Raw genomic sequence first — 10,880 nt, 5'->3', positions numbered from 1 at the left:
ATACATATATGTGTATATAGTCATGTTATAGCCACACGTACACACATATAATGAATATACAATCAAAATGAGCTATTGCAATGCTGTGTTGGGTTAAAACTCCATCGGACATTCACATCTTCTCAAGTAAGTAAGCTTGGAGAGAGGAGTTCAGGTGTATTGCTATAAGAAAGACCAAAGTTCAGCACAGCCACGCACAGTCGCAGTCGTACGTTTCTCGTATAATCCGAGTATTGCTTGGTGTAAAGTTGCTCTACTCTGATGTGATAATCTAGACGGAGAGTAGAGAACACACAGAGAGGAGCTTCAAGCCTCTCTGTCAGTAAATCAGACGGTTTCTGCCGCTTTGTTGGGTGGAAGGTTTTTTTTCCAGCAAAGCAGTTTTGAATCTGTGAGTCCGTCAGCTGGGATAGAAAGGCAGCCTGCTTACACAGACAGAAAAAACAGGTGGGCAAGTGAGCAGCCAGGTGTCCTGCGTATACAGGCGGGTGAGAGCATATCTGACAAATCTGCTGCCTCTAGAAGTCAGAGAAGAGATCCTGGGGACCCAGATGGATGATAAAAGGAGCGATGGTCCGCGGCTGGTAGAAGGGATTGTCAATGAAAAGACCTCCTGCAGGGAGATGAAGAACAGAGACAGAGAAAGCAGGAGTAATTACAATATGAGTAGGGCGAGACATCCATAAACACAATATGAGGCTGCTGAACATAAAGCTCTCTTCATAAAGGTTTTATATGTAAGAATCAGAAACTTCTCATTAGTGACACCAGTGGTCGTTAAGTGAGCAGCAGTCAGCATCACAATATTTTTTTCCTCGATTACATTTCTCATAATAACATAAAAGATCTCTAACATTGTGTTTTGCATCGTGCTTCAACAAAATATCTCTGTCCCCGTCAGTCAGTACACATATTCGCTCACACACAAACACACACACAGAGGCACCACCCAACCCGAACAAAATATGCATTAATCAACAATCCGAACCCGACCTGCAAACCGCCAACTTTATTTACCAACTTTATTTACTAAACACCTGTAGACTCAGAGCAGCGAGCAGTGACTGGGGTGCAGTGAGCTGTGGCCAGGGAGCAACACACTGTGGTGATAGCTGGCATGATTAGGCAGCTAGCCACCAGCCAACCTTGTGGGTAATAGAGCTGGAGAGCTAATATCTGCAGGATGTTTCAATAAGTTAGCATCGTTTTTGTTGTGGTAGCTGCCGGTAATTTGTTGGCGTTGGCAAGAGAAAGCGAGGCACTCAGGAGCGCGTAAAAAATGTTACATCTGTCGGACTATCACGAAAAAAACAGCCCGAGTCCAAATCAGTCCAGAGGCTGAAAAAGGCAACCAAGAAAGTTGGGGAAGATCTAATTTTTTAACATTACAACCTGTTAACTCACTGGCGATAAATAATTATTAATATATGTAAATTGATTCACAATTCTTACATATAGCCCCTTTAATGTCGTTGACAACATTATAGGTTTGACTCAGATTTAATGTCTACATTAAATCTGTCTTACAGCAGCATTTCAGACAAGACAAAGAAAAAATCCTCTACAGTGAAAAAAGATCATTACCTGTGGGGCATTAATAACATCTAAATCAAAAATTGCCTGTATGGGATTAAATTCAAGGAGTAGTTCAGCATTTTAAGAATTAAACGTATTTGCTTTCTTGCTAAGAGTTAGATGAGATAATTATGAAGCTGAAACTATGAAACAATTAGCCATCATAAAGCAAGTCTAGCTCTGTCTAAAAGTACAGATTAAATAAACTCGATTCTAACTGTTGCTAGGCAGATTTTATGACCATCAGACAGATCCAGGCTAGCTGTTTGCAGTCTGGTTGCTAGGCTAACTAGCTGCTTGCTGTAGTTTCATAAAGCACAGATTGAATAAGCATATTTCCCCAAATGTTCAGCTATTCCTTTAATATTTCACAGATACTGCAGTCATGAACACACAGTAGGAACTGATATCAAAACCTGATTATAATTGTATCACAGATTTGTGCAGTGGTGGTTTTAGGATGCTAGTAACAAAGAAAAGTAAAGACTGAAAATGAGATCAGATAATAGTTAAAGTAAATATTGCTTCTGGTACTTCGGCACTGTGTGTACTTAAAATTAATTCAACATTCAACAAAAACATGAAATAAAATTAAAACACAAATGCAGAGCGGAGAATGAATTTCCAGTTATTTGAAATTGAAGTAAAGCTGGTGAATGGAGACAAATAATAGCTTTTATGGATTAAAAATGTAACTCAATGGAGCTCAACCAACCATTGGACAAGATATTGGGTCCTCTCATCCAATGGCTGCGCCTCATAGCTGTAACCATGGAGACGTCATCAGGGGGGGTTATCTCTCGCTGGTTGGATGACCAAGACGTGGTGCAGGGTCATTTTAACTCTGTTGTGACATTGAGTTTCACTAATGTGGATCCTCTATTACTCTGACTATTTCTGATTAACATGTAGTATAAATAACATGTTTTGTCTTTATTATTTTTGGGCCATTTTATACTGATTAAATTCAGCTTGAACAATGTACTGAGCTCCAGAATTACTGCTGCCAAAAGTCTGCAGTTGGTTTATATGACGACAAATACAAGCTCACCGTTTGTACTGTACTGTAGGTGACAGCTGTGTGATAGCAGTGGGAAACCTGCCAAACATTAATCCACGTAAAGTAATGAGATCGTGCTGCTGAATGCAAGATGCAGGATCTAACAGAAGCTTTCTGAATTCATTCTTTGTCTTCTAGCCTTTCTCTCTGAATATCTATAAGCTAGGGGTCAATAGGATGTAAGAGGAAGTGCTGAGGTACGTGGAAATATTGAAATTCAATAGGTGTACGTGAAAGTTGGCATATAAAAGCTTAACGTCCATAATGTAAGATTGTCATGTGTAGGTTAAAAGAACAGCAGCAACTAGTCCTACAGTTTTGACTAGAAGCTGAACAAAAAGGTACAACTACATCAAATCTACACCAGCTGAAAGCCTTTAAATCAGATATATACACCAGGCAGTGTCCAGCTTTTATAGGAGATAAAACCTTTTTATTTTTCAACATTATTTACTTTTTACAGAGAATGTGTGTGTTGTGTGTATCATATTTCAAAGGCTGTCCACTTCCTAGCACAGAATAAACACAATAACAAAAGTCTGATATATATATGAATATAATTTAGACTCAAAGAATGAGGTAAAATTCACAGTACAAATCCTTCAAGTTTTTGTTGATCTATTAAGAACTTCAACCTGCAGTATGTCTTTCAAATTCATAACAGTTTTTGGACACAGTAAGAAAACAATAAACAAACCAAAAAAAAAGAAAAATAAAAGAAGAAAAAACAAAACAAAAATAAAGCTTTAACAAATCTTCAGATCAAGTCCATAATCCTCTCCCCATCATTGATATGGTAGAAAAAAACAACAAAAACAAAAACAAAACAGAGTTTCCCTTCTAAAAAAAGGCTAGGTGCGTTTGGTTTGTATGTCTTCTGTGCTAAAAGAAGTAGTGGGGGACGGGGTAGGCGGGCACTTTCATGACAGGCAACAGAACCATTCTCTTGGGCAAACCTAGAGGGGAGACATGAGAAGAGCACAGCTCTGCATGAGTCCAGGGCAACAAATAACCAAGTGTTTCTACTGCTCACTACACTAAACACTACTCTACATGTACATGTCCAGCAAAAAAAACAAAAACACCCTCGCACTGAACAACAGGACTCCCAGAAGGGGGAGTGTAAGTGCGTGAGAACAGGCAGGAATGTGTTTACATGAGGCGTCAGCCTTTATCTGTGGTTAGAAGAAGTCAGAGTTAAAAAAGAATAAAACTAATGGAAAAATGTAAAGATTAATTTAGTTTATTTACAACGTTGGTCTTAATTGATCCTATTTTTAAAAATTAGTTAAGAAAATATTTTACCCATTAAAGTCAGTGTATAGATGGGAGCGTGGTGAGATTGCTACAAAAATAGAGCAAGCAGTCAGACAATCAGACAAGTTGGATATAAGCCAACAGCCAGACTATGAGCCACTGTTTTAGAGACAAAACATAAAGTAAACATCTTAAAAATCAGTAATAATCCCACAGTAACACAGCATGGATGCACAACTACTGCAGGTAGAGTAGGTCAAAGTTGTAACTTTCAAATAAATCTGGCTAATCTGGGATTTTGTCAAAATCCTGCCTGATTGTCAGACTGCTTCTGTGTTTTATGCCCTTTCTGATTTATTGTGAGTGATGACGCCACATTTCCAAATCTCCACTATCAACCTGGTGAGTAAAATGTGATAGGAATAAGTTGTTGTTTGCATAGACCTTTATAAAAATGTTCTGTGTGTGTTCCACAAATTGTTTTAATATTCAAGTAACGTCGGGAGTTAAAATGTGTTTTCAGGCAGGAAATCCCAAAGCAGCAATGGGAGTCAGGGCACAGAAAAAGCAGGAAATAAGATGAAAGCTTTGTATCAAAAAGAAAAAGGAGTAGTTAACAATGTTTTCATGTACCCTTTTTTTTTTTGCTCTCTGGCTTAAATTTAAAATCCTATGCTGCTGATGATCTGTCTAGTGAAATTCAAAGTGGGTTTAATATTTACAATAGGGGCAGCTGAGCCTTAGGATCGGGTCGTCCACTAATCACTGACACCTTCTGTCCACATGTCAAAGAGTCCTTGGGGAAGACACTGAGCCCCAAATTGGTCTGGATGGCCTTGCATGATACAGTAGCATGTTTGTGTGTATATGAGGTGCTTTGGATATCAGTGGTATAAATAAATCCAGTCCATTAACCATTTGGTGTATCTAATATCTAGTAACTCTCTTTCTGCTTTTTGCCACACAGATTTTCCACAGTGTCCTGCGTCACATGTTGGGACCATTTGTTAAACACACACTGTGCCGACACACACTGGGAGCATGAAACATCTAAGTTCAGAAAAAGTTTCTGAGCATCATTCCAGTTTTCACTTCACATCTTTTCCTTTTCAACAAACATGAAATGAGTTTGACTTCCTGCCCACTTGTGGGTTACAGCTCAGGTTATAGCTCAGGGTCAGCTCATTTCGCAATGATCACCCACCAGGATACGTGGCATGTACTGATGAGTAATAGGGCACAGATGCACACAGTGTGCAACGATTTATACTGCATCACCACCACAGAAGCATCCAGATATTTGTCTCTTTATTTACCGAGTCTTTTTATTTGCCAGTCAGAATCAACATACTGAAAGCCTTTTTTTAGTTTCTTTTGGATGCCACTGCCACTGAAATAAACAGTGACATTGTTTTCTAGGTAGATGTAATCAGCAGCTACCTGGATATTCAAATCTTTTTTTTTCACCAAGCATGGAAGTCACAAAAACATTTGAAAAGAGGGGTGCAGTGTGCTGGCCAGAGACTGAAACTAAACCCACCAGTTCCAGCTCCACCGTAAACAGAGAAACTAAGGCGCACTTCATATTGGGGGCTGCTGGGATCTCAGGGGGGTACTAAATGTCTACCTGGGACCCTGGACCAGTTTCTCCCAGCACATAAGACCCATTCAAAACTCAAGCTGTAAGATGGACAGAGAGGCCTCCCAAAGCTACATGTGCACACACACTACACAAGGCTCAGTCTGTTCAGGTAAATACAACTGTGTGTGTGTGACAGAGGGATGTATGGAGTGAATTCTGCACTAATACTTGTGTTTTGTTGTTAAAGGTCAAGCACTAGTATAGATTTTAGCTTTTAATTCCTGTGCGTGCGACAGATCCCAGTGTCCACTATCAGCAGTGAAGACATGGAAACCCTTTAGCAGCATAAACATGACAGGAGCAGCGCTGCAGTGCAAACCTGCCCTCCTACCCCGTCTTAAATAACAGCGGGTGAATTGAGGAATTCACACTATGCGTTCTGCTAATCTGACCAGAAATGATGATGACAGCAGCACAGGCAGAGTGTCTGGGTTAAAGTAAGGCCAAGGAAAGCTGGTTCAGTTAGGTACAGGACAGCTATTCTGTGGAGTAGTTTTATACTTGTTTCTTTCATTCAGGATATGCAGAGGCAAAGTACTGCATGCACAGGTATGCTTGTTTCTTTGTGATTAGTTTTTGAGAGTTTTGGGATCAGAGCTCAAGATGGGCAACAGTGCTTTCCTGACAGAGGAGTGATCCAACCATAAGAGAGAGGGGAGTTAGTGGCAACAACAAGATTAAGAAACAAGTGGTGAGCGGACACTTAGCCAAAGCACAGACAGATTTGTTCGAAGCACAACACAAAGAGCCAACAGTTAAAGCTTTGTTTAATTACGACTGAAAGTCAGAGCCAAACCCTAAAACTTGGATTAGAATGGAGTTAAGTTCTGATGAAAATTTGAGAAAAGGGAACAAATAAAAGCCAAAGGATGTGAGAAAGAAGTATGATCAATTTGCTCTACAACACAAGATTTTAGGACAGTTTTGACTTTATTATTAGTTATAGTTTAGTTATGGTTTGTTAAGTTCGAGGGACTGTACGGTTAGAAAAAGGGAGAAGGTGGAAGAAGGGAGGGAGGAAGGTTTTTGGACAGGAGAAAGAGGGTGAAATGATGAAGACTGGACGGGGAAAGCACGTACCGTATGCAGGAGCAGCTGCTGCAGCAGGGCTGTAGCCATACGGCGTCCCGAAGCCTGTTGGGGAAGAAGTTAAAGTGTCTAATTGAAATGTGCACTTGTTTAATTCCAAGCATCCCCTTTTCAACATTTGAACAAGTTCTTATGAATTTGTGGCCATCTTGCATTCTAGCAGACAGCTGTGGGTTCAGAGTAAGTGAAAGCTAAACTAATCAACATGAACCTGAATACAGAAACACTTCAGCTAAACATTCAGAAAATTCTTCTCCTAAAAAATCAAAATGAAAGGCAAAAAATGTCCTAGATAGTCAATGTATCCAGGCTGCATGATTGTACCCTATACTGTAGGGTATTTCTGAAAGTCTGTGATATTTCCAATACAACTGGAGGGAAATAATGGATGCTAAAGTAGAACACAGAGAAACCAGCCTAAAGCTGAAGAAAATGTCGGTGCTGTGCCGCCAACAGTAAAAGAAAATGCCAACCCTGCACAAACCACTGTGTCAAATGTGAAAATGAAATACCGTATAGAATAAAAATGAATTGGAAGGATTAGCAGGGAAAGGAGACGGTGAGCAAGAATTCTTTAAAATTACATCTGTGTTTATTTGCCCATATGTAAAGCAAACGTATATTTTCGTAGGCTGATAAAATTGCCTGTAAAAAAGACCAAAAACCTCCAAAGTTGACCACCGTCCCATCCATATATGGAGAACAAAAACAACAATATACACAACTATCATCTTACTACCTGGCGTAACGTATCCTGGTGCGGCAGCGCTGACGAAGGCTCCTCTCGCAAGGGCTGCTCTTCCTCTTCCTCTGGCTACCTGAGCTGCTACTGCTGAGGCTGCTGCTGCTGCGGCCAAAGCTCCTTTAGTCTAAACATAGAGAGAACTTATTATATCAAAGTGAGTTTCAGACATTCATTATGCAAAGACACATACGGTATATAAAGACATGTGTGCCTGCATAATGCATAACACACACATGCTTTTTGGGCCTCTATGTTGTTAGCACACAGGCTCATTGAACAAACAGGTGGGAGAGTGGTGATCTGATAACTGTCAAGCATTGATCTGATTAGACACTTGTTAAACACAGTGCCATTGATTAGTGACTGGCTACATGGTGAACAAAGTGGACAAATTGTCCCCCTGCTCTACAGAGGTGATACTGATCAGAAAAGAGGTTTAAATGTAATAATTTTGAAATGGCTGTCAAAGATAGCAGTTACAGAACACAGGGCTTTGATTATTTGTTGCCAACATTGTCTCTGAATAATGCATGTGACCCAGACAGAAGCAGGGCCCTCTCTCTGTCTGGTATGTGCTGTACTCTATGCGTGTCTCCTTACCTGGGGCAATATCTTCTTTTTCTTGTTTGCAGCTGCGTTGGGACCAGAGAAGAGTTTTTCCAGAGCCGCTAGAGCAGCACTGGCCTTTGCTACCTTTTTGTTCGGGCCTGCACCACGAAACTTCTGCCCATCGACCTCCACCTGACATGCACACACACAAAATTTGAAATATTAATCAAAATCCTGATAAGAGTTCGACTTAAAAACAGCACTCAGAATTGTGCATCCAATGAAATGTTTGGGAGCCATGCTATAATTTCTGTCTAATTATTATTGTCCTCCTTTCTATTAGTGTGTCACTCTTAATGTTACAGTTCTGTCAAAACCAACAAATTAGACAATAATGTTGCCCAAAACCTGTGTGTTCATCAGCCGTCAGTAACTCAGCCAGTGGGTCTAGCTGAACAGGACAGCTTGTTTAGCGATGCCCTGCTGTCAAGCAGGCCTGCTAATCAATCAGCAGAGTGACGGAGCAGCCAGGCATGTCGGAAAACAGCACACCCCACAGAGAACAGACTTGCTCCAGGAACCAAGTTGACTGATTGACTCCACCAGTGATCAGCCAGTTTCTGAGTGTGTAGTTTAGCTTCTGTGTAAGTCACCCCCTTTTCTTATGAAATTTGAGCATTTTTATATGTACATATGTTTGTGTTCTATAATCTTTTACCAGCATCAGTCTGTGTGTATATAAAGCTCTCACCTCCATAACAAAGCGTTTGTCGTGGCTGCCTCCACTTTCAGAGATGAGCTCGTATTTGAGGCCTCGTCTCTTCTCGTTCAGCTCCATGACGGGGTTCTTCCCACTTGCCGTCAGTATGGGACCCTGAGTTCGTACCTGCGGAGCAAAAAGGTAAAAAGTAATATAATTTGAAAGCATTGCTTTATGAGAAAGCATACACACACAGCAAACCTGAGAGAGGGAGCATGATATGTAATAAATGTCACAGGCGTGGGATTACCTGTCATGTCCTTAAAACACCGGGACATCCATTTTAATTACTTACAATCAAATGTTCCCAGATTCAGACTGAAAAAATTATTTGAACTGAATATATGCAGTTTTTTAATCAGCACATCTCAATACCAACCTCCAGTGTGTTGGAGCTGTCCGAAGAGTGTGTTGGATTATTGCTAGTGTGCGTGGACGTCTCACTCTTCCCCTCGCCATCCGACTTCTCATCTGAACTCATGGGGTCAAGGTCTGAGTCGAAACCTGTCGGGTAGCCCATTGCCTGGAGCACCTGAAGATGGAGGATGATAAAGTAACGAGAAGTTGGGAAGATGCAGCAAATAACAAACAAAAAAACACTAAAGCCAAAAATCTGGATTTTCAAGAAAGAATCATTAATGGTTTTAACAGTCACAGTTTCCAGCCCTTATAATGTCTAAATCCATAGTGTGTAACCAGGTATCTAAATATCGGAATTAAAATGTGGTCAGTCAACTAGATAACGAAACTGCAAACTAAATAGCATGTGTGATATCTCTGTTTTGAGCAGACTTTATTCAGAACTAGAGTAGGGCAATACGACTGAAAAGCAGCACATAGACAGGAAATTGAACCACAGCGGTAAAAGTGCCAGTCTGAGCCTTGACTGTGACAACACTCTGACACAAATTACTACATATTAAAACAAAATAACTTCCAGAACGAGCAATACTGCATGACAATGTCAGTACATGCAGTGTAATCTCCTACAAAATGGTTACAATAAAGTCATTATAATAAACTGGCTGTACAGAATCACAAAAGTCACTAAGTCTTCGTAGGCACACAGAGCAGCAAAATGACTCAGAACAATACGCTGGCAGAAGCGGAAAAGGAGAATGACACATTTTTGACCCAAATAGATGATTGTGTTACAGCTGCTGAACCAGCCGCTGTTTGAGTGTGAGAGAGAGTACAGAAGATAGAGCAAAAGCCAGGGAGAGGAAGAGAGAGATCAAAAGGTGAGTGCATGAGAGAAAGAAAGTGAGTGAGGACGAGAATGAAAAAAGGGGGAGAGATGGGGAGAAAAAGCCTTTTATGGGAATGGAGCAGATAGCGGATTATCCCAGCTCCGTGCTCTGGAGAGCCTCTTTGTTCACAACCACTTTGGGATTACATGGATTTTGCCCACCTCACAAACACGCACACACATTGCATGGACTAACACTCTAATGGGCATACACAGAAAAATACACATTAATAGACACAGACAGTTGGAGCTTGAGGTAACCAAAAATGTCTCTGTTATGCCAGAATCAAACGCTGATGTCAGATGAACTAATTTGTTGCACATACTGTCTCATAAAGTCCACTCTCTTTCCTTCACTTGGTTTCTTACCTTGACGGCGACATGGAGCTTGGCAGTCTTCTTGGAGGATCCAGATGCTTCGTAAATGGTTCCATCTAAGTCCACAGACATGGTGAAGACCGGAGCGTGAACTGGGCCCGACTGGGACAGCAGGCGGTACTGCAGCCCCGGCCGGATCTGGTTCAACCGCATCAGGGCATTCATTGGCTGGTTGGAGTCTATGGCTTTACTGTCCAGGACTAATGAAAAAAAGAAAATGGAGACGGTATGGTTACAGCAGAAAGTAGAGCAGATTGGGGTCGATTTAATAAAAGGTTTGTAGGGCGTGTAACAAGTATCCAGCTAAAATTGGACAGACTGGGCCAATTCAGAAATGCTGTATGTAATAAATCATATTTTCTAAAGGTTTTCAGCACACAGGCTGGTTATTTTTATGATAAATACAGGTGCCGCTCTATTTTCTCATCACTTTCAATCACTTTCCCCCCGTTTGCCAAGAAAATGTCTCTCTGCCTCCATTAGTCGTGGTTCATCTTCTCCTTGTATGAAGAAAGAGCTGGGGATGGTTGGGTGGCCTACTAAAACGTTCGCAATCAATACTATTGATCTGCATTC

The 10,880-nt window shown here is 40.8% G+C and overlaps 1 protein-coding gene across 1 annotated transcript in view; it reads right to left on the bottom strand.

Moving 5' to 3' along the window:
• Positions 1 to 387: 387 nt before the first annotated feature.
• Positions 388 to 10,880, bottom strand: part of strbp (spermatid perinuclear RNA binding protein) — a 46,709-nt gene continuing 36,216 nt past the window's right edge. Inside the window, exons 12-18 of the mRNA XM_053340211.1 lie at positions 10,296 to 10,504; positions 9,057 to 9,209; positions 8,669 to 8,803; positions 7,969 to 8,109; positions 7,363 to 7,492; positions 6,615 to 6,668; positions 388 to 613 (exon numbers count right to left, since the gene is read on the bottom strand). Of these exons, the coding sequence (XP_053196186.1) occupies positions 519 to 613; positions 6,615 to 6,668; positions 7,363 to 7,492; positions 7,969 to 8,109; positions 8,669 to 8,803; positions 9,057 to 9,209; positions 10,296 to 10,504 (917 nt within the window). The 3' untranslated portion in view covers positions 388 to 518. The remainder of the gene's footprint in view (positions 614 to 6,614; positions 6,669 to 7,362; positions 7,493 to 7,968; positions 8,110 to 8,668; positions 8,804 to 9,056; positions 9,210 to 10,295; positions 10,505 to 10,880) is intronic.

The sequence above is a fragment of the Scomber japonicus genome, chromosome 19 (genome assembly GCF_027409825.1).
Source record: "Scomber japonicus isolate fScoJap1 chromosome 19, fScoJap1.pri, whole genome shotgun sequence".
NCBI classification, from domain to species: domain Eukaryota; kingdom Metazoa; phylum Chordata; class Actinopteri; order Scombriformes; family Scombridae; genus Scomber; species Scomber japonicus.
The sequence above is the reverse complement of the archived record's forward strand: the minus strand, read 5'-3'. Positions and strand labels throughout refer to the sequence as shown.